The sequence below is a fragment of the Amphiura filiformis genome, chromosome 12 (assembly GCF_039555335.1).
Source record: "Amphiura filiformis chromosome 12, Afil_fr2py, whole genome shotgun sequence".
In the NCBI taxonomy this organism is placed as follows: domain Eukaryota; kingdom Metazoa; phylum Echinodermata; class Ophiuroidea; order Amphilepidida; family Amphiuridae; genus Amphiura; species Amphiura filiformis.
This window is the reverse complement of record NC_092639.1, coordinates 30044811-30068039: the sequence shown is the minus strand read 5'-3', so window position 1 is coordinate 30068039 and position 23229 is coordinate 30044811. Positions and strand designations below refer to the sequence as shown.

Here is a 23229-nt window from a genome sequence, read left to right as displayed (position 1 = left end):
ATGGCTCTAAACTGCTCTAAAATGTCATTTTTGTCCCATAACTTAAAAACAAAATGTTGTATGAGCTTCATATTGCACACGATTTGGGAGTATATAATATCCCTTTGAATCATAATAAAATGGTTGATAAAGATGTTGGATTATTTAGGGAATGGTCACTGAAAACACCTCCTATGCTAAATTACTCACATTTCGTAATTATGACTAAAATCTCGTTTTTGTCTCATAATTCAAAAACACTACAAATATAGTTTAAAAAAATATTACAATGTTTTGCAGCATGTTTTCCAAAATGTTTTTGAATTTTATTAAAACGTTCTGTACCCTTTATAATATAACCCAACATGTAAATGTTTTCTGTAAAACTTGCGTTTGCTGAGTATAGGCTTATCCGAACGAATCAGAAAGATAGTGATGTAACAATTTGAAACAACTCATTTCTGAATATTATTTATAATAAAATACGCTTTTGCGGTGAGAAAAAAAAAAAAGAAAACAACAATTGAATACACTTAAAGAAAAAAATCGAGCACCACGGGGACTCGAACCATTCGCATCAATCAATAGTCAAAAGATTACCAGTCGAAGGACTAAGCCGTTGCGCCACGCTGCCATTTCGCAATCGAAGTAATCAGTTTTGGTCTTTTATAGTAGTCAGGTATCGGGGAAAGTGTAAAGCTGCATAGTGCAAATGGCAAAGTGGATCAGTTTACCATAATGACAAAATGGTCCAAAATCGACATTTTTTGGTTTTTAGGCCGCATCTCATGGAGCGTGACGTTCGTTTACCTTGGCTATACCAATTGAGAATGTTTGAATACAAAAGTAATGACAAATTGATCGCATTTATGACATTTGTTAACAGTTTACCATTTTGAATTGAAATAAATATCTATACGTATATATTAATATCAATGCAGGGCAAACTGCTCAGTTTGCACGCTATTCAATGCAGCAGTTTACCATTTCAGATTACCATTATGGGTTTACACTTTACACCCTTTGACTAATCGTGTTTTAATTGCGTGAATCATTGCTAAATTATGCATTCATTATTTTCAATGCTTCTTTTTTCTTTCTTTGTATTCAAAAATAAAGAAAGAAAGAAAGAAAGAAAGAAAGAAAGAAAGAAAGAAAAAAAAGAAAGAAAGAAAGAAAGAAAAAAAGAAAAGAAAAAAAAAAAAAGAAAGAAGGAAAGAAAAATGAATGAATGAATGAATGAATGAATGAATGAATGAATGAATGAATGAATGAACGAAAGACATTTGAAATAAATAAAAACATGAACGTGGAAAAAGGTTGAAGTGACCGCTTATAGGTTCAAATTGCAAGCAGCTTAATCACGAAGCTCACGTGGCCGAGTGGTTAAGGCGTAGGTCTTGTAAACATGAGGTCCTGGGTTCGATTCCCAGGCGGTATTACTTTTTCTGTTTCATTTATTATTTGCGACGGTGAACCCGGTGAAAATATTTGTTTATTATAAATACATGAAGTATACATTTTGATTTATTTTTTTCTGTCTTTCTTTCTTCCTTTCTTTCTCTATGTTTGATTAATTAATCTAATTATTTCTTTCTTTCTTTCCCAAAAGCCCCCAAATGAAATACTTTCCGATTTAAATGTGATCTTATAATAGTCCTACAAACCCCCTCCGCCCTACTCCACATACATCCCACGCCCAACACCTCGCACGCACACACCCCCACATTATACACACACCCCATACACAAAGATGTGAAGCACATATCTGCTGAAGATAGTTTTTACATCATGTCAAAAACAAGTTAATGCTATCTACTGAAGATAGTCGTAGTTTATTATTGACTTCTTTACAATCTTAACGTACATGCGGTTTTAGTATTTAATTAAAACTAATTTTTCTGTTATGTAACGCTCGTTCACCTATCTGACAAGTGCTATGAAGGTGAACTTTAAATATTAATTTCAAAAATAAATTAAACAACTCGGAATCATGCAGCTTAGAGCCGTGATACGATTTCTCGGTTTTGAGATATAGCATAAAAATGTCATTAAATGCGTGTATGTTAGGGTATGGGGTGTTTCAGTGTCCACTCCCTGAACCAACCAATTTCTTTATCAACAATTGTATTATGATTCCTAAGTACATGGTCTACTTCCAAATCCTGTGAAATATGAAGATCATACAACATTCTGTTTTTGAGTTATGGGACAAAAACGACATTTTAGAAACAGTTTAGAGCTATAATTGCGAAATGTGTGTATTTAGCAGCATAGGGGTGATTGCAGTGACCATTTCCTAAAGAAACCAATTTATTTATGAACAATTTTGTTATGATTCCAAAGCATATAATCCACTCTCAAATCGTGTGCAATGAGAAGCTCATACGACATTCCGTTTTTGAGTTATGAGACAAAAACGAAATTTAGATGAAATATTTTGCATTCGGCAGAGACAATCTACGAAAAAAGTCCTTGGAACGCTTGGTACACTCTGTCGAAATTCCGTGCAGAATTTCATATGATCATGGAAATGACGTATATTTTGCCTGGGAACAAGCATGACATCTACAACAATGATTTACCCTTCCCCCCATCAATCAATGTTGGAACACATTGGGAGCCGCTGAAGACTTTGGTATTTCTCAACATTGCACGGGGGAGAGGGGGTGACAGTTTTCCGTTATTTACACGCAAGCGTTCTAAGACTTTTTTCGTTGATTGTCTCTACCGAATGCAAAATATTTCATCTAAATTTCGTTTTTGTGTCATAACTCAAAAACGGAATGTCGTATGAGCTTCATATTGCACACGATTTGAGAGTGGATTATATGCTTTGAAATCATAACAAAATTGTTAATACAGAAATTGGTTTATTTAGGAGTGGTCACTGAAACCATCCCCTATGCTAAACAATACACGTTTCGTAATTATGGCTCTAAACTGCTCTAAAATGTCATTTTTGTCCCATAACTTAAAAACAAAATGTTGTATGAGCTTCATATTGCACACGATTTGGGAGTATATAATATCCCTTTGAATCATAATAAAATGGTTGATAAAGATGTTGGATTATTTAGGGAATGGTCACTGAAAACACCTCCTATGCTAAATTACTCACATTTCGTAATTATGACTAAAATCTCGTTTTTGTCTCATAATTCAAAAACACTACAAATATAGTTTTTTTTAAATATTACAATGTTTTGCAGCATGTTTTCCAAAATGTTTTTGAATTTTATTAAAACGTTCTGTACCCTTTATAATATAACCCAACATGTAAATGTTTTCTGTAAAACTTGCGTTTGCTGAGTATAGGCTTATCCGAACGAATCAGAAAGATAGTGATGTAACAATTTGAAACAACTCATTTCTGAATATTATTTATAATAAAATACGCTTTTGCGATGAGAAAAAAAAGAAAAAAGAAAACAACAATTGAATACACTTAAAGAAAAAAATCGAGCACCACGGGGACTCGAACCATTCGCATCAATCAATAGTCAAAAGATTACCAGTCGAAGGACTAAGCCGTTGCGCCACGCTGCCATTTCGCAATCGAAGTAATCAGTTTTGGTCTTTTATAGTAGTCAGGTATCGGGGAAAGTGTAAAGCTGCATAGTGCAAATGGCAAAGTGGATCAGTTTACCATAATGACAAAATGGTCCAAAATCGACATTTTTTGGTTTTAGGCCGCATCTCATGGAGCGTGACGTTCGTTTACCTTGGCTATACCAATTGAGAATGTTTGAATACAAAAGTAATGACAAATTGATCGCATTTATGACATTTGTTAACAGTTTACCATTTTGAATTGAAATAAATATCTATACGTATATATTAATATCAATGCAGGGCAAACTGCTCAGTTTGCACGCTATTCAATGCAGCAGTTTACCATTTCAGATTACCATTATGGGTTTACACTTTACACCCTTTGACTAATCGTGTTTTAATTGCGTGAATCATTGCTAAATTATGCATTCATTATTTTCAATGCTTTTTTTTCTTTCTTTGTATTAAAAATAAAGAAAGAAAGAAAGAAAGAAAGAAAGAAAGAAAGAAAGAAAGAAAGAAAGAAAGAAAGAAAGAAAGAAAGAAAAAAAAAAGGAAAGAAAAAAAAAAGAAAGAAAGAAAGAAAAATGAAAGAAAAATGAAAGAATGAATGAATGAATGAATGAATGAATGAATGAATGAATGAATGAATGAACGAAAGACATTTGAAATAAATAAAACATGAACGTGGAAAAAGGTTGAAGTGACCGCTTATAGGTTCAAATTGCAAGCAGCTTAATCACGAAGCTCACGTGGCCGAGTGGTTAAGGCGTAGGTCTTGTAAACATGAGGTCCTGGGTTCGATTCCCAGGCGGTATTACTTTTTCTGTTTCATTTATTATTTGCGACGGTGAAACCCGGTGAAAATATTTGTTTATTATAAATACATGAAGTATACATTTTGATTTATTTTTTCTGTCTTTCTTTCTTCCTTTCTTTCTCTATGTTTGATTAATTAATCTAATTATTTCTTTCTTTCTTTCCCAAAAGCCCCCAAATGAAATACTTTCCGATTTAAATGTGATCTTATAATAGTCCTACAAACCCCCTCCGCCCTACTCCACATACATCCCACGCCCAACACCTCGCACGCACACACCCCACATTATACACACACCCCATACACAAAGATGTGAAGCACATATCTGCTGAAGATAGTTTTTACATCATGTCAAAAACAAGTTAATGCTATCTACTGAAGATAGTCGTAGTTTATTATTGACTTCTTTACAATCTTAACGTACATGCGGTTTTAGTATTTAATTAAAACTAATTTTTCTGTTATGTAACGCTCGTTCACCTATCTGACAAGTGCTATGAAGGTGAACTTTAAATATTAATTTCAAAAATAAATTAAACAACTCGGAATCATGCAGCTTAGAGCCGTGATACGATTTCTCGGTTTTGAGATATAGCATAAAAATGTCATTAAATGCGTGTATGTTAGGGTATGGGGTGTTTCAGTGTCCACTCCCTGAACAAACCAATTTCTTTATCAACAATTGTATTATGATTCCTAAGTACATGGTCTACTTCCAAATCCTGTGAAATATGAAGATCATACAACATTCTGTTTTTGAGTTATGGGACAAAAACGACATTTTAGAAACAGTTTAGAGCTATAATTGCGAAATGTGTGTATTTTAGCATAGGGGTGATTGCAGTGACCATTTCTAAAGAAACCAATTTATTTATGAACAATTTTGTTATCATTAAATTCCAAAGCATATAATCCACTCTCAAATCGTGTGCAATGAGATAGACATTCCTTTATCTACAGTTATGAACTCAAAAACGAAATTTAGATGAAATATTTTGCATTCGGAGAGTGGATTATATGCTTTGAAATCATAACAAAATTGTTAATACAGAAATTGGTTTATTTAGGAGTGGTCACTGAAACCATCCCCTATGCTAAACAATACACGTTTCGTAATTATGGCTCTAAACTGCTCTAAAATGTCATTTTTGTCCCATAACTTAAAAACAAAATGTTGTATGAGCTTCATATTGCACACGATTTGGGAGTATATAATATCCCTTTGAATCATAATAAAATTGTTGATAAAGATGTTGGATTATTTAGGGAATGGTCACTGAAAACACCTCCTATGCTAAATTACTCACATTTCGTAATTATGACTAAAATCTCGTTTTTGTCTCATAATTCAAAAACACTACAAATATAGTTTTTTTTAAATATTACAATGTTTTGCAGCATGTTTTCCAAAATGTTTTTGAATTTTATTAAAACGTTCTGTACCCTTTATAATATAACCCAACATGTAAATGTTTTCTGTAAAACTTGCGTTTGCTGAGTATAGGCTTATCCGAACGAATCAGAAAGATTGTGATGTAACAATTTGAAACAACTCATTTCTGAATATTATTCATAATAAAATACGCTTTTGCGATGAGAAAAAAAAAGGAAAAAGAAAACAACAATTGAATACACTTAAAGAAAAAAATCGAGCACCACGGGGACTCGAACCATTCGCATCAATCAATAGTCAAAAGATTACCAGTCGAAGGACTAAGCCGTTGCGCCACGCTGCCATTTCGCAATCGAAGTAATCAGTTTTGGTCTTTTATAGTAGTCAGGTATCGGGGAAAGTGTAAAGCTGCATAGTGCAAATGGCAAAGTGGATCAGTTTACCATAATGACAAAATGGTCCAAAATCGACATTTTTGGTTTTTAGGCCGCATCTCATGGAGCGTGACGTTCGTTTACCTTGGCTATACCAATTGAGAATGTTTGAATACAAAAGTAATGACAAATTGATCGCATTTATGACATTTGTTAACAGTTTACCATTTTGAATTGAAATAAATATCTATACGTATATATTAATATCAATGCAGGGCAAACTGCTCAGTTTGCACGCTATTCAATGCAGCAGTTTACCATTTCAGATTACCATTATGGGTTTACACTTTACACCCTTTGACTAATCGTGTTTTAATTGCGTGAATCATTGCTAAATTATGCATTCATTATTTTCAATGCTTTTTTTTCTTTCTTTGTATTAAAAAGAAAGAAAGAAAGAAAGAAAGAAAGAAAGAAAGAAAGAAAGAAAGAAAGAAAAAAAGGAAAGAAAGAAAAAAAGAAAGAAAGAAGGAAAGAAAAATGAATGAATGAATGAATGAATGAATGAATGAATGAATGAATGAATGAATGAATGAATGAATGAACGAAAGACATTTGAAATAAATAAAAACATGAACGTGGAAAAAGGTTGAAGTGACCGCTTATAGGTTCAAATTGCAAGCAGCTTAATCACGAAGCTCACGTGGCCGAGTGGTTAAGGCGTAGGTCTTGTAAACATGAGGTCCTGGGTTCGATTCCCAGGCGGTATTACTTTTCTGTTTCATTTATTATTTGCGACGGTGAACCGGTGAAAATATTTGTTTATTATAAATACATGAAGTATACATTTTTGATTTATTTTTTCTGTCTTTCTTTCTTCCTTTCTTTCTCTATGTTTGATTAATTAATCTAATTATTTCTTTCTTTCTTTCCCAAAAGCCCCCAAATGAAATACTTTCCGATTTAAATGTGATCTTATAATAGTCCTACAAACCCCCCTCCGCCCTACTCCACATACATCCCACGCCCAACACCTCGCACGCACACACCCCCACATTATACACACACCCCATACACAAAGATGTGAAGCACATATCTGCTGAAGATAGTTTTTACATCATGTCAAAAACAAGTTAATGCTATCTACTGAAGATAGTGGTAGTTTATTATTGACTTCTTTACAATCTTAACGTACATGCGGTTTTAGTATTTAATTAAAACTAATTTTTCTGTTATGTAACGCTCGTTCACCTATCTGACAAGTGCTATGAAGGTGAACTTTAAATATTAATTTCAAAAATAAATTAAACAACTCGGAATCATGCAGCTTAGAGCCGTGATACGATTTCTCGGTTTTGAGATATAGCATAAAAATGTCATTAAATGCGTGTATGTTAGGGTATGGGGTGTTTCAGTGTCCACTCCCTGAACCAACCAATTTTTTTATCAACAATTGTATTATGATTCCTAAGTACATGGTCTACTTCCAAATCCTGTGAAATATGAAGATCATACAACATTCTGTTTTTGAGTTATGGGACAAAAACGACATTTTAGAGCAGTTTAGAGCTATAATTGCGAAATGTGTGTATTTTAGCATAGGGGTGATTGCAGTGACCATTTCCTAAAGAAACCAATTTATTTATGAACAATTTTGTTATGATTCCAAAGCATATAATCCACTCTCAAATTTGCTTTGCAATGAGAAGCTCATACGACATTCCGTTTTTGAGTTATGATAACTCAAAAACGGAAATTTAGATGAAATATTTGAGAGTTTATTCGGCAGGACATCATCTCAAAATTGTTAATACAGAAATTGGTTTATTTAGGAGTGGTCACTGAAACCATCCCCTATGCTAAACAATACACGTTTCTGTAATTATGGCTCTAAACTGTCTCTAAAATGTCATTTTTGTCCCATAACTTAAAAACAAAATGTTGTATGAGCTTCATATTGCACAATGATTTGGGAGTATATAATATCCCTTGAATCATAATAAAATTGTTGATAAAGATGTTGGATTATTTAGGGAATGGTCACTGAAAACACCTCCTATGCTAAATTACTCACATTTCGTAATTATGACTAAAATCTCGTTTTTGTCTCATAATTCAAAAACACTACAAATATATTTTTTTTTAAATATTACAATGTTTTGCAGCATGTTTTCCAAAATGTTTTTGAATTTTATTAAAACGTTCTGTACCCTTTATAATATAACCCAACATGTAAATGTTTTCTGTAAAACTTGCGTTTGCTGAGTATAGGCTTATCCGAACGAATCAGAAAGATAGTGATGTAACAATTTGAAACAACTCATTTCTGAATATTATTTATAATAAAATACGCTTTTGCGATGAGAAAAAAAAAGAAAAAAGAAAACAACAATTGAATACACTTAAAGAAAAAAATCGAGCACCACGGGGACTCGAACCATTCGCATCAATCAATAGTCAAAAGATTACCAGTCGAAGGACTAAGCCGTTGCGCCACGCTGCCATTTCGCAATCGAAGTAATCAGTTTTGGTCTTTATAGTAGTCAGGTATCGGGGAAAGTGTAAAGCTGCATAGTGCAAATGGCAAAGTGGATCAGTTTACCATAATGACAAAATGGTCCAAAATCGACATTTTTGGTTTTTAGGCCGCATCTCATGGAGCGTGACGTTCGTTTACCTTGGCTATACCAATTGAGAATGTTTGAATACAAAAGTAATGACAAATTGATCGCATTTATGACATTTGTTAACAGTTTACCATTTTGAATTGAAATAAATATCTATACGTATATATTAATATCAATGCAGGGCAAACTGCTCAGTTTGCACGCTATTCAATGCAGCAGTTTACCATTTCAGATTACCATTATGGGTTTACACTTTACACCCTTTGACTAATCGTGTTTTAATTGCGTGAATCATTGCTAAATTATGCATTCATTATTTTCAATGCTTTTTTTCTTTCTTTGTATTAAAAATAAAGAAAGAAAGAAAGAAAGAAAGAAAGAAAGAAAGAAAGAAAGAAAGAAAGAAAAAAAGGAAAGAAAGAAAAAAAAAGAAAGAAGAAAGAAAAATGAATGAATGAATGAATGAATGAATGAATGAATGAATGAATGAATGAATGAATGAACGAAAGACATTTGAAATAAATAAAAACATGAACGTGGAAAAAGGTTGAAGTGACCGCTTATAGGTTCAAATTGCAAGCAGCTTAATCACGAAGCTCACGTGGCCGAGTGGTTAAGGCGTAGGTCTTGTAAACATGAGGTCCTGGGTTCGATTCCCAGGCGGTATTACTTTTTCTGTTTCATTTATTATTTGCGACGGTGAACCCGGTGAAAATATTTGTTTATTATAAATACATGAAGTATACATTTTTGATTTATTTTTTCTGTCTTTCTTTCTTCCTTTCTTTCTCTATGTTTGATTAATTAATCTAATTATTTCTTTCTTTCTTTCCCAAAAGCCCCCAAATGAAATACTTTCCGATTTAAATGTGATCTTATAATAGTCCTACAAACCCCCTCCGCCCTACTCCACATACATCCCACGCCCAACACCTCGCACGCACACACCCCCACATTATACACACACCCCATACACAAAGATGTGAAGCACATATCTGCTGAAGATAGTTTTTACATCATGTCAAAAACAAGTTAATGCTATCTACTGAAGATAGTCGTAGTTTATTATTGACTTTTTACAATCTTAACGTACATGCGGTTTTAGTATTTAATTAAAACTAATTTTTCTGTTATGTAACGCTCGTTCACCTATCTGACAAGTGCTATGAAGGTGAACTTTAAATATTAATTTCAAAAATAAATTAAACAACTCGGAATCATGCAGCTTAGAGCCGTGATACGATTTCTCGGTTTTGAGATATAGCATAAAAATGTCATTAAATGCGTGTATGTTAGGGTATGGGTGTTTCAGTGTCCACTCCCCTGAACCAACCAATTTCTTTATCAACAATTGTATTATGATTCCTAAGTACATGGTCTACTTCCAAATCCTGTGAAATATGAAGATCATACAACATTCTGTTTTTGAGTTATGGGACAAAAACGACATTTTAGAGCAGTTTAGAGCTATAATTGCGAATGTGTGTATTTTAGCATAGGGGGTGATTGCAGTGACCATTTCTAAAGAAACCAATTTATTTATGAACAATTTTGTTATGATTCCAAAGCATATAATCCACTCTCAAATCGTGTGCAATGAGAAGCTCATACGACATTCCGTTTTTGAGTTATGAGACAAAAACGAAATTTAGATGAAATATTTTGCATTCGGCAGAGACAATCTACGAAAAAAGTCCTTGGAACGCTTGGTACACTCTGTCGAAATTCCGTGCAGAATTTCATATGATCATGGAAATGACGTATATTTTGCCTGGGAACAAGCATGACATCTACAACAATGATTTACCCTTCCCCCCATCAATCAATGTTGGAACACATTGGGAGCCGCTGAAGACTTTGGTATTTCTCAACATTGCACGGGGAGAGGGGTGACAGTTTTCCGTTATTTACACGCAAGCGTTCTAAGACTTTTTTCGTTGATTGTCTCTACCGAATGCAAAATATTTCATCTAAATTTCGTTTTTGTGTCATAACTCAAAAACGGAATGTCGTATGAGCTTCATATTGCACACGATTTGAGAGTGGATTATATGCTTTGAAATCATAACAAAATTGTTAATACAGAAATTGGTTTATTTAGGTAGTGGTCACTGAAACCATCCCCTATGCTAAACAATACACGTTTCGTAATTATGGCTCTAAACTGCTCTAAAATGTCATTTTTGTCCCATAACTTAAAAAACAAAATGTTGTATGAGCTTCATATTGCACACGATTTGGGGAGTATATAATATCCCTTTGAATCATAATAAAATTGTTGATAAAGATGTTGGATTATTTAGGGAATGGTCACTGAAAACACCTCCTATGCTAAATTACTCACATTTCGTAATTATGACTAAAATCTCGTTTTTGTCTCATAATTCAAAAACACTACAAATATATTTTTTTTTAAATATTACAATGTTTTGCAGCATGTTTTCCAAAATGTTTTTGAATTTTATTAAAACGTTCTATACCCTTTATAATATAACCCAACATGTAAATGTTTTCTGTAAAACTTGCGTTTGCTGAGTATAGGCTTATCCGAACGAATCAGAAAGATAGTGATGTAACAATTTGAAACAACTCATTTCTGAATATTATTTATAATAAAATACGCTTTTGCGATGAGAAAAAAAGAAAAAGAAAACAACAATTGAATACACTTAAAGAAAAAATCGAGCACCACGGGGACTCGAACCATTCGCATCAATCAATAGTCAAAAGATTACCAGTCGAAGGACTAAGCCGTTGCGCCACGCTGCCATTTCGCAATCGAAGTAATCAGTTTTGGTCTTTTATAGTAGTCAGGTATCGGGGAAAGTGTAAAGCTGCATAGTGCAAATGGCAAAGTGGATCAGTTTACCATAATGACAAAATGGTCCAAAATCGACATTTTTGGTTTTTAGGCCGCATCTCATGGAGCGTGACGTTCGTTTACCTTGGCTATACCAATTGAGAATGTTTGAATACAAAAGTAATGACAAATTGATCGCATTTATGACATTTGTTAACAGTTTACCATTTTGAATTGAAATAAATATCTATACGTATATATTAATATCAATGCAGGGCAAACTGCTCAGTTTGCACGCTATTCAATGCAGCAGTTTACCATTTCAGATTACCATTATGGGTTTACACTTTACACCCTTTGACTAATCGTGTTTTAATTGCGTGAATCATTGCTAAATTATGCATTCATTATTTTCAATGCTTCTTTTTTTCTTTCTTTGTATTAAAAATAAAGAAAGAAAGAAAGAAAGAAAGAAAGAAAAAAAGAAAGAAAGAAAGAAAGAAAGAAAGAAAGAAAAAAAGAAAGAAAAAAAAAAGAAAGAAGGAAAAAAAATGAATGAATGAATGAATGAATGAATGAATGAATGAATGAATGAACGAAAGACATTTGAAATAAATAAAAACATGAACGTGGAAAAAGGTTGAAGTGACCGCTTATAGGTTCAAATTGCAAGCAGCTTAATCACAAAGCTCACGTGGCCGAGTGGTTAAGGCGTAGGTCTTGTAAACATGAGGTCCTGGGTTCGATTCCCAGGCGGTATTACTTTTTCTGTTTCATTTATTATTTGCGACGGTGAACCCGGTGAAAATATTTGTTTATTATAAATACATGAAGTATACATTTTGATTTATTTTTCTGTCTTTCTTTCTTCCTTTCTTTCTCTATGTTTGATTAATTAATCTAATTATTTCTTTCTTTCTTTCCCAAAAGCCCCCAAATGAAATACTTTCCGATTTAAATGTGATCTTATAATAGTCCTACAAACCCCCCTCCGCCCTACTCCACATACATCCCACGCCCAACACCTCGCAAGCACACACCCCACATTATACACACACCCATACACAAAGATGTGAAGCACATATCTGCTGAAGATAGTTTTTACATCATGTCAAAAACAAGTTAATGCTATCTACTGAAGATAGTCGTAGTTTATTATTGACTTCTTTACAATCTTAACGTACATGCGGTTTTAGTATTTAATTAAAACTAATTTTTCTGTTATGTAACGCTCGTTCACCTATCTGACAAGTGCTATGAAGGTGAACTTTAAATATTAATTTCAAAATAAATTAAACAACTCGGAATCATGCAGCTTAGAGCCGTGATACGATTTCTCGGTTTTGAGATATAGCATAAAAATGTCATTAAATGCGTGTATGTTAGGGTATGGGGTGTTTCAGTGTCCACTCCCTGAACCAACCAATTTCTTTATCAACAATTGTATTATGATTCCTAAGTACATGGTCTACTTCCAAATCCTGTGAAATATGAAGATCATACAACATTCTGTTTTTGAGTTATGGGACAAAAACGACATTTTAGAGCAGTTTAGAGCTATAATTGCGAAATGTGTGTATTTTAGCATAGGGGGTGATTGCAGTGACCATTTCCTAAAGAAACCAATTTATTTATGAACAATTTTGTTATGATTCCAAAGCATATAATCCACTCTCAAATCGTGTGCAATGAGAAGCTCATACGACATTCCGTTTTTGAGTTATGAGACAAAAACGAAATTTAGATGAAATATTTTGCATTCGGCAGAGACAATCTACGAAAAAGTCCTTGGAACGCTTGGTACACTCTGTCGAAATTCCGTGCAGAATTTCATATGATCATGGAAATGACGTATATTTTGCCTGGGAACAAGCATGACATCTACAACAATGATTTACCCTTCCCCCCATCAATCAATGTTGGAACACATTGGGAGCCGCTGAAGACTTTGGTATTTCTCAACATTGCACGGGGGAGAGGGGGTGACAGTTTTCCGTTATTTACACGCAAGCGTTCTAAGACTTTTTTCGTTGATTGTAGATTTCAGCTGGTAATGCCTAGATATGCCCGACATAAAAAAAAAATAGCTCTTGATTTCGGTTTTGGTTTTTGCGTTGGCATATCTACATTATTTAGCTGGTACTCGTTGCCCATTTACATTGAAGTGACTGCATATTAAGATGTGCTCTACGAAACTTCATAGTAGTGTAATTTTCAAGCTGTGATTACTTATGTGTTATTTATTTTCCATTTTTCTTCACAGGGGAAATTATAATCAGAAGATCAGTGGGAATATAAAGAGGTTACATTTCAAAGGTAAATTATAATAATTAAGGCCGGGAATTACGGTGTAAAAACATCGGTTAATTTAAATTATTTCATGTGTTGCTATATTCTCCAGCTACCCCGCAAACACAAAACGTTTTTGACATTATTTGTATAAAGGTTAGGAAAGGTTTTCTGGTTATATCGTCGTATTCGACATTTTTAACATTTTTGCGAAAACTGGTATATTAGTTTGTTATGTTCTACTCTATATATTCACCAAAAAAACCATGCCTTAAAGTGGCTTAATTAGTAAGATATTAATTAATTTAATTATGTCGTATTTATAAAACCTTGAAATGTCGGCATCACCGATCACCTATACTGCGCAAGCCCAGTATATCGTATCTGCAATTTGAAGAATTTGCCGTTTCACATACTGACGTATTTGCACTACGTATTTGCGCGACTCTGTCATTGCATGGCAAAATTGCTGTTTTGTCCTTTTCACATCCTGACGTATTTGCGCAACTGTTTCACATACTGACGTATTTGCGCGACGTATTTGTCATTTGAACGGCGAAATTGACATTAGTCCTTTTTCACATAGTGACTTTTTTATATTTAAAATAGATTTTTTTGTAGAATAAGTAATGCTGTGATAGTGATAAGTGAATTATATTGAAACTATAGTATACTAGTATTTGAATTACTGTTAACCTGGTTTTGATCAACAATAATATTTTAATCAAGATTATACAGCAAATGAAAATCGCTAGATTTTCAAGTTCGATTTTCTTGAAATGCGTATTTTGCAAATACGTCAGTATGTGATACGGCCGACGATATATAGCGTATAAAACGTACGTGTTCATAACATTCAAAAACATTTTTTTGAAAACTCACTGCAAAATATAACGCCATTTCATATTCTTCTTCAGATTTAGGTATTTAGCATTATATTGTTATTGGAATATAAGAGCCCCATAATGACACAAAATATGAACCCCCGTGCCCCAAACGCTACAACGCCGACCATTACTCAGTAAATAAATCAGCTATAATGCCCTGTGTTGGTATACTGATAACCCTTTTAGCATTAAACATATTACAGGGTGTCAGGATGGGTTGAAGCAATAATGTGTGATTTGCATAAGGAGTAGATTCCTATTTAAATGTTTGTTTTCACTGATCACATTGTCCCCTTTTAATTTCGAGACAAACAAATGAGGTATAACGAAGAAAATTGCGATTTCATTCCAGCGGCTACAATGCGTGTACTACGCTCGCCGATCAGTCGATCGATGAAACCGGGTCGACCCGGTTTTAATATAAAAAGTTAAATTTTACTGTTATTAAAGCACTTCAGGCTTAGTCTTTTACGTGGTATTTTAGTACACCACTGGGCATTATAATTATGCAAAAAGTAGAAATCCGAGTAAAATTGAGGGCGTCGCTGTGAAACAAATCATACATTATGGCTTTAAGTGTGTCATGTTGGGGATGTTAGAGTGGGAATCACAGGCATAGATATTCGTGTTTGCTCAAACACAACAGCGCCATCTTCTTCTTACCTAGCTGGGGGGTTTACACCCCCCCCCCTGAGCTAGGTCTTGTTTTTCTATCCGATTCTTCTTTCTTTATTACCTAGCTGGGGGGTTTACACCCCCCAGCTAGGTACTCTAATGCTATCCGATTCTGCTTCTTTCTTCTTCTTCTGGAAACAAATTTCAAAATGCTTCTCCTCCTACATGTTACACTCTACAATTACGTCACTTGCACATATGTATCTGCTATATCCAGTACCCATAGCGTGTAAACAAAATTGGGGTCAAAGGCCATTAAATGGGCATTTCTGCTATATAACCAAATATCTTCAAAATGCTTCTTCTGTCACATACCGTATTACATAGCACAATGACGTCACTTGCACATGCACATGCCACATACAACACGCCTCTAACGTCCACACGGAATTGGGGTCAAAGGTCATTAAGGGGGTAAAATCTTACAATTGCATTATCTGGACATCTGTAAGGGGTGTGGGGCTCAAACCCAGTGACAACAAATTTAATGACCAGGGGAACACTTTGGAACACTTAGCAGAGTCAGGTCAAAGGTTATCTGGGGTCAAATCTTATAATATCATTATTTGAACATCTGTAAGGATATGGGGCTCAAACTCAGTGATAACAAATCTCATGACCAGGGGAACATTTGGCAGGGTCAGGTCAAAGGTCATGCAGAGGTCAAAATTTAGAAATCCATTTTCTGGACATCGGTAAGGGGTACGGGGCTCAAACTCGGTTACAACAAACATAATGACCAAGGGAACATTTTGCAGGGGTCAGATACCTGCACAACACCAACACGCCCCAGCTAGGTTTGTGGTCTATGACCACCATTTGCCACTAGTTCTTTTTACACCCAACAATTACGTAACTTGCACATATGTCTCGGCTATATCCAGTGCCCATAGGGTCTAAACAGAATTGGGGTCAAAGGTCATTAAGGGGGAATTTCCGGTATTTAACCAAATACCTTCAAAATGCTTCTTCTGCCACATATTATATAGTACAATGATGTCATTTGCACATATGCATCGGCTATACCATACGCAGAATTGGGGTCAAAGGTCATTAAGGGGGTAAAATCTTGCAATTTCATTATCTGGACATCTGTAAGGGGTATGGGGCTCAAACTCGGTGACAACAAATCTCATAACCAGGGGAACATTTTGTAGAGGTCAGGTCAATGGCCAATACCGGGATTTTCACTAAAATGTTACTCCTTCCACATATTACATAGCATCGTGACGGCAATTGCACACATGCATCATCTATAGCCAGAGTCTAAAAGTTGTACACAGAATTGGGGTCAAAGTTCATTAAGAGGTCACTTCCGGTATAAAACGAAATACTTTCAAAAAATTTTATTAGCTAAATAAAACATAGGACAGTAATACAGGGTTCAAAAGAAATAACCCCCCCCCCCCTAATATTACAAAACATTTCTTTGCATAACTTGACATGCATTTTGTTGATTGAAAAATTCAAAAAGCTGTGAATAGAGGAATCCTTTTGCAACCCTCCCAAGGTTGTTTCATTTGCAAAAACAATATTTTTGGTCAAAAATAATCACATTTTCCAAAAATGATGCTTTTAGAAAAAGTTGCACTTTACGACATTATGTGCAAAACGTTCTCGATATTAATGTTAAGGTTGATTTAATTCTTGGTTTTTTCCTTCACCTTTCTGTCTCTGATCCTTCAGGCACCCATGCAACCATAATTCAGTGCAAAACAAAGATTTGTTGAACTTAATTTTGACGTAAAATGAGATTTTCTTTGAAGTTTTTAATCAGCAGTTGTTTCAAAATTGGTAAAATCACTAGGAAAGAGAAATGAGCTCTCCACGCATACATTTGGCCAAAAGGGTGAACATTTACCTGTATTGGGTCGGTTGAAGCATCGTGCATTATGATTTAAAATGATGGCTTTCTTGGATAAATGTGTAACACTCATGGTGTGGCCACAATAGATTGGCTGCATGCAGTTAATTGTCTGCCGGGATGCTGACTTTCAACCTTCAATCTCTGTTGGCCATTTCTTCTTTTCATGTGCGCCTTTATTCAAGAGAGCCGTTGCTATAGATCTTTGCAACTGTTTCAGTCTACCATTTGCAAATAAATTGTTCATCTCTTCTAGCCAACGAAAGAAATAAGCATCACACTACAAATCTGATTTCTATTCCTATAGCGATTTTACCAATTTTGAAACACCGACTGAAAATCCCATTCATGTCAAAATTCATGTCAATGAATCATTGTTTTATACTAAAAGATGATTGCATGGGTGACTGAGTAATTGGATACATACAATTTAAGAAAATAAACTAACAATTAAATCATTCAAAACATTGATCACGTTTATATCGAGAACGTTTTTGTACATTACATGTATAGGATGTTGAAAAGTGCAACTTTTTCTGAAAGCATCATTTCTGGAAAATGTGATAAATTTTGACCAAAAAAAGTGATTTTCAAAAAAAAAGAAAATTGGGAGGGTAGCAAAAAGATTTCTCTATTCATAGGTTTTTAATTTTTCAAATCAACCAAATGTATGCCAAGTTATGCCAAGAAATGTTTTGTAATTTTAGGGGGTAGTTATTTCTTTTGAACCCTTTAGTATGTTCACACATGATTTGTAATTAACCAGTGTATATGTGGTATTTTTTTATTTCGGGTCAAAGGTTATTAAAGGGTCACTTCCGGTATAAAATAAAATACCTTTTAAATGCTCCTTCCAAAGTCAACATCGCTGGCTGAGGGTCGTGCTCTGTGAGCACAATGTGTTTCTAGTTCTTCTTCTTCTTCTTCTTCTTCTTCCTCCTCCTCCTTTCTCGGCCGCCGTCTTTACTGACGATTGGCTACCATCCGGCTGCATCTCCTTATTTAGTAAGCTTTACAAAAACACCATTCCTATACATCAGCATAATGCAAAGATGTGTTTGTTCAGATAGAAAAGCCATCCTCTGTAGTTTCTTGTAGGTGGTGTAGTTGGAAGATCAGACCGAAAATCACGTGTGCTTGATCGCTCCCCGCCGTGTTAAACTTTTCACTATTTTAATTCATTATATTATGTCAGTTCGACTGAGCTTCATGTTTTGTTGAATTTGTTACCGTCTTTTTTGTCACAGAATCGTCAGTAACCTTCAATCTAGATGGTCTACCGACCTGCCAACCACAAACGCCCATCCCATCTATCACAGGATACTGGATGCATAACCAATGGCATCCGTTTCATTGCCGCAAGTATAATTGCTGGACTAACTCCATCAAAGTGGCCGAATGTCTACGAAACAAAGAGATATATATCATGGGTGACTCTAATGGGCGACAATACTATAATGAAATCATCCCATTATTACCACCTGAACCAGCAGATGTAGATGTCAGAAAGAGCGAGCATATGCATTGGTATACAAAGACGTACAACATATCCATGACATTTGACTTTCACCCGGAATCAATTGCTAGTCATTGGTTGACATACGGCGTATTTCATTACGAGGTTGACATACTTGATCAACTCGTTAATGCGGAGTGTAATTACGTTATTATTATAAGCACATGGGCACATTTTACGCAATGGACGCGTTCTGCTTTTGTGGAACGAGTGGGGCTGCTACGAGAAGCAGTAGATCGATTCGTAAAGAGATGTCCCAATGCACCAATCATATTAAAAAGCCCGCATCCACGAGACCATTGGTCACTTCAATCTAGACTACTCTGCAGTGATTTCATGTTATATCAACTACGTAAGATTTTACGCAAGATATTCGCCGATAGTGGTGTGTTTTTCTTAGATGTTTGGGATATGAATATAGCGTTTCCAGCCGAAAATTCGATTCACATGCCAACCACTGTAGTAGATCAAGAACTCTTTATGATTTTATCCTATGTGTGTAACTCAACATGCGAGTATTAGAATTTAATTTTTATACAGTTTATTTGAAATATTTAAAAATTATATTGTAATGTGAATATTAATTAAGCAGTAACGTAATAGTAGACGTTTAGTTGGTTTCTTTACCACTAGCTTGGGTTCAAAAGTTATGTCCAATTAATAAAATCGTCCAGAAAACGTGTTGGGCCACTTTTGCCATGTTAGCGTATATCAAGTTTGAACCGCGTAGATTGTGTTTATCGCGCATTGAACATCAAAGAACTGACACAAAAGAATTATAAGTGGTGTTTCTTCATATAATTAACATGAATTTGTGAATATTCTCAGTCATCCAGGTAGATAAACATAATAAAATGAATATTAAATCTGTTCATCTGGACTTACTATTTTTGATAGCGACAGTATCGCGTCTCATCCAAGACGCATCATCAGGCTGACTGACCAGGTTGTTGACTATTGACCTGTGACGTACTTGATGGTATGACGTCACAGGGGAGTCGCCGGGGTAGTTTCCGGATTGCTGCGTCGTAGGTCCTTGACAGGTTGTGGCGTTTTACGGTCTCCCAAAGATTCATAAGCCTGCCATCCCTTTGCGACCCATAGTCAGTAGCATTGACTCTGTCACGTATAATGTAGCCAAACAATTGTCGTATATCATTGGCCCTTTAGTTGGTAAATCATGCCACCACGTACTAGCCAACTCCAGTGATTTGGTGGATAAGCTTAAAGACATTCAAGTGGAAGATGACGAGACTTTAACATCTTACGACGTATCCGCCCTGTTTACATGCGTCCCACCTGACGGTGCGGTTGAAGTAGTCAGAGAATTTTTACTTGCGGATACTTCACTCAGTCAACGCACAAAGCTTACCACTGAGCAAATTTGCTCCCTTTTGGAACTTTGTTTGAACTCCACCTATTTTGTGTACAACGGGCAATATTACAAACAGAAACATGGCTGTGCGATGGGTTCGCCAGTTTCCCCTATCGTCGCAAATTTATACATGGAACGTTTTGAGCGGTTAGGACTACAGTCCTACAACGGCACACCACCAACGCATTGGTTTCGTTATGTGGACGATACTCTTGTGAAGCTTAAGAAAAGCGAACAAGCCCCCTTCTTTGAACACATCAACGCTGTTGACGAGAACATCAGGTTCACGCAGGAAGGTTTACATGACAACAAACTCCCATTTTTGGATTGTTTGGTCACAGTTGAGAACAATAGCTCGTTAAATACCACAGTGTACAGGAAATCCACTCATACGGACCAATACCTGTTGTTCGATTCGCACCATCCGCTCATTCACAAACTCGGGGTAATTAAAACCCTATTTCATCGTGCAGAAAAATCCCATCTACCGAGGAGGCTAAGTTGGAAGAACGTAATCACCTCAAATCTGCGTTAGGTACTTGTGGGTACCAGAACTGGACATTTGAGAAAGCTCTCAAACCTCGCGAGAAATCAAAATCCATCTCGTCTGATTCCTCTGCCACAAGGAGCACTCGTCCAAGGAACATCACCATCCCATACATTGATGGGGTTTCGGAGAAGCTTAAGCGAATATTCGGGAAACACAACATCCCCGTCTCCTTGAAACCGGGCAATACTTTGAGACAGAAACTAGTGCATCCCAAGGACAAACCCCCGCAATAAACAAAGTAATATTGTTTATGCCATCCAGTGCAAAGACTCTGACTGTGAGGACTCCTATATAGGGGAGACTAAACAACCCTTGCACAAGCGTATGTATCAGCACCGTAGACCCAGTTCTACAGGTTTGAACGATTCGGCAGTTTATACGCACCTCAAATTTGCCAATCAGTCTTTTGAGGACAAGGATGTGCTAGTGCTCGACAGAGAACATAAGTGGTTTGAAAGAGGAGTTAAGGAGGCAATACATGTCCGGCGGGAGGAACCTTCGCTCAACAAAGGAGGGGGACTTCGCCACAACCTGTCAAGGACCTACGACGCAGCAATCCGGAAACTACCCCGGCGACTCCCCTGTGACGTCATACCATCAAGTACGTCACAGGTCAATAGTCAACAACCTGGTCAGTCAGCCTGATGATGCGTCTTGGATGAGACGCGATACTGTCGCTATCAAAAATAGTAAGTCCAGATGAACAGATTTAATATTCATTTTATTATAATTAACATGAACTTAGTAATAATATGATATTTCTTTAAAATCTATAAATGAAGTCATGAAATCTCTTTCAAATTATCTTATAAATAAAGTAATTTCTCGTATCCCTGAGATATCTTTTGGTAAAACTGAGAACAGTTTTTGCACCCATAAGTACAAAACAATAAAAATTGAAATTAAGTTCAGCTGGGCTTCTAGCTGTTCTGGGCGACCACTATTGCCAGCATTTCTGTCAACAAATTTTACATACTTCTCATAGTTACATGTAATTGTATGCCTTGAAGGAAGACGTGAGTTGTAAACAATGAGCTATAAACAATATTATGGTTTCTGCTTGACTCCATGTGTTATCGAATGTCACAACCATAAAAATACGCTCTTCCAACGTGAATTGGGGTTGAAGGTGTTGAGCTGCAGCGACGATTTGTAGTAAATGAAGTTGTTATGTCAGTGCTTAGTTGTGACTTTCAAAAACTCAAGGAGATATTCTATTATGTAATCATTTCTACCACTTCGAATACCCCATTGTTTATATTGACCTATCATAAGAGCACCGTCCAACTGGTCCATGGTTCAACTCTATTGAGTCACTTTTATAACACTTAGACAAAAGTGGCCCAAGCGGTTTTAAGACTAGGTTACATAATTGGCTATATCTTCACTTGTATACCTACGATTTTATTGAAACAAAGCTTAGCTGGAGGCTGAAGAAATGATCTGGATAGACATATTATTATCAAACCAAAAAACAGCCGGCATACTTGTGTCATTCTATTTTCAAAATTGTACACATTTTATTGTTACACCCTGTACACTAAATTAGTTGAATAATAAACTATAATTAATACAAAATTTTAAAACAATATATCAGTATAATGTAAATGAAGAATAAACAAGGAAAGAATGCATTTAGACAGGTACACTCAATATGAGTTTCATATAAGTGAAAAATAAATAGCAAAAGAGCAAAATAGGTAAATCATTGGAAAGGAAAAAATCAAAGTGGACCTACATGCGAGCACGTGCACATTAGGACGATAATACATCGGGAAATCCGGTAGTTATGATTAGGAAGACAGTATTAATAATTAATATCATCAGATTTCAGTGCATTATATACATTTGATGAGTACAAGTTCAACACAAGTTTTGAATAATAATTTATGAGTATTTTCTAATGAAATTTAATGAAATTTAAGATTGGTTCAAGGGTCAGCAGTGATGTAAGTGATTACAAATTCCTCAAGTTCCTCAAGTTGGTTTTGAAACTATTGGGAGTCTTCAAGTTCCTAATATCATTATTTAGTGCATTCCATACTTTGGGTCCAGAAAATTTGATAGAGTGTTTTATTTGGTTAGATGTTGGTTTGATAGCTATAAAATGTTCTGTATCTAGTCACTGCTAGTGTTGTAACTATACGGTCCACAACTTATAAGTTCCCCCCTAATACTTTTTAGAATGAGTAAAAGGAAAATTACAAAATTACAAAATGGAAATATGTATGTCACTGTGTTTGGAAATAAAGTTTGAGAATGAATTAGGAAGAGTAATATTGTTAAGTCGGTACATGAAAATTGATGTTTGTAATTTGTTTATATCAAATATATTTAGTGTTTTAAATATCTTAAAATATTTCCTTGGTATGAGATAGGTAACCAATGTTGCTGATAAAGCGCATGGCTCTTTTTTGAAGTTTGAAGAGTTGGTCTAGTTTAGTAGAGTTGGTCCATGGGCAGTGGTTGAGGTCAAGAGTGTTGTCAGTTATTGCCCAAGCTATGCTGCTGTATGAAATGTATGG

General features: G+C 35.2%; 1 protein-coding gene across 1 annotated transcript in view; it reads left to right on the top strand.

Moving 5' to 3' along the window:
- LOC140166051 (NXPE family member 4-like) overlaps positions 1–20924 on the top strand; it is a 69143-nt gene extending 48219 nt beyond the window's left edge. The window contains exons 5-6 of the mRNA XM_072189426.1: positions 13812–13864; positions 18511–20924. Of these exons, the coding sequence (XP_072045527.1) occupies positions 13812–13864; positions 18511–19301 (844 nt within the window). The 3' untranslated portion in view covers positions 19302–20924. The remainder of the gene's footprint in view (positions 1–13811; positions 13865–18510) is intronic.
- Positions 20925–23229: the final 2305 nt, after the last annotated feature.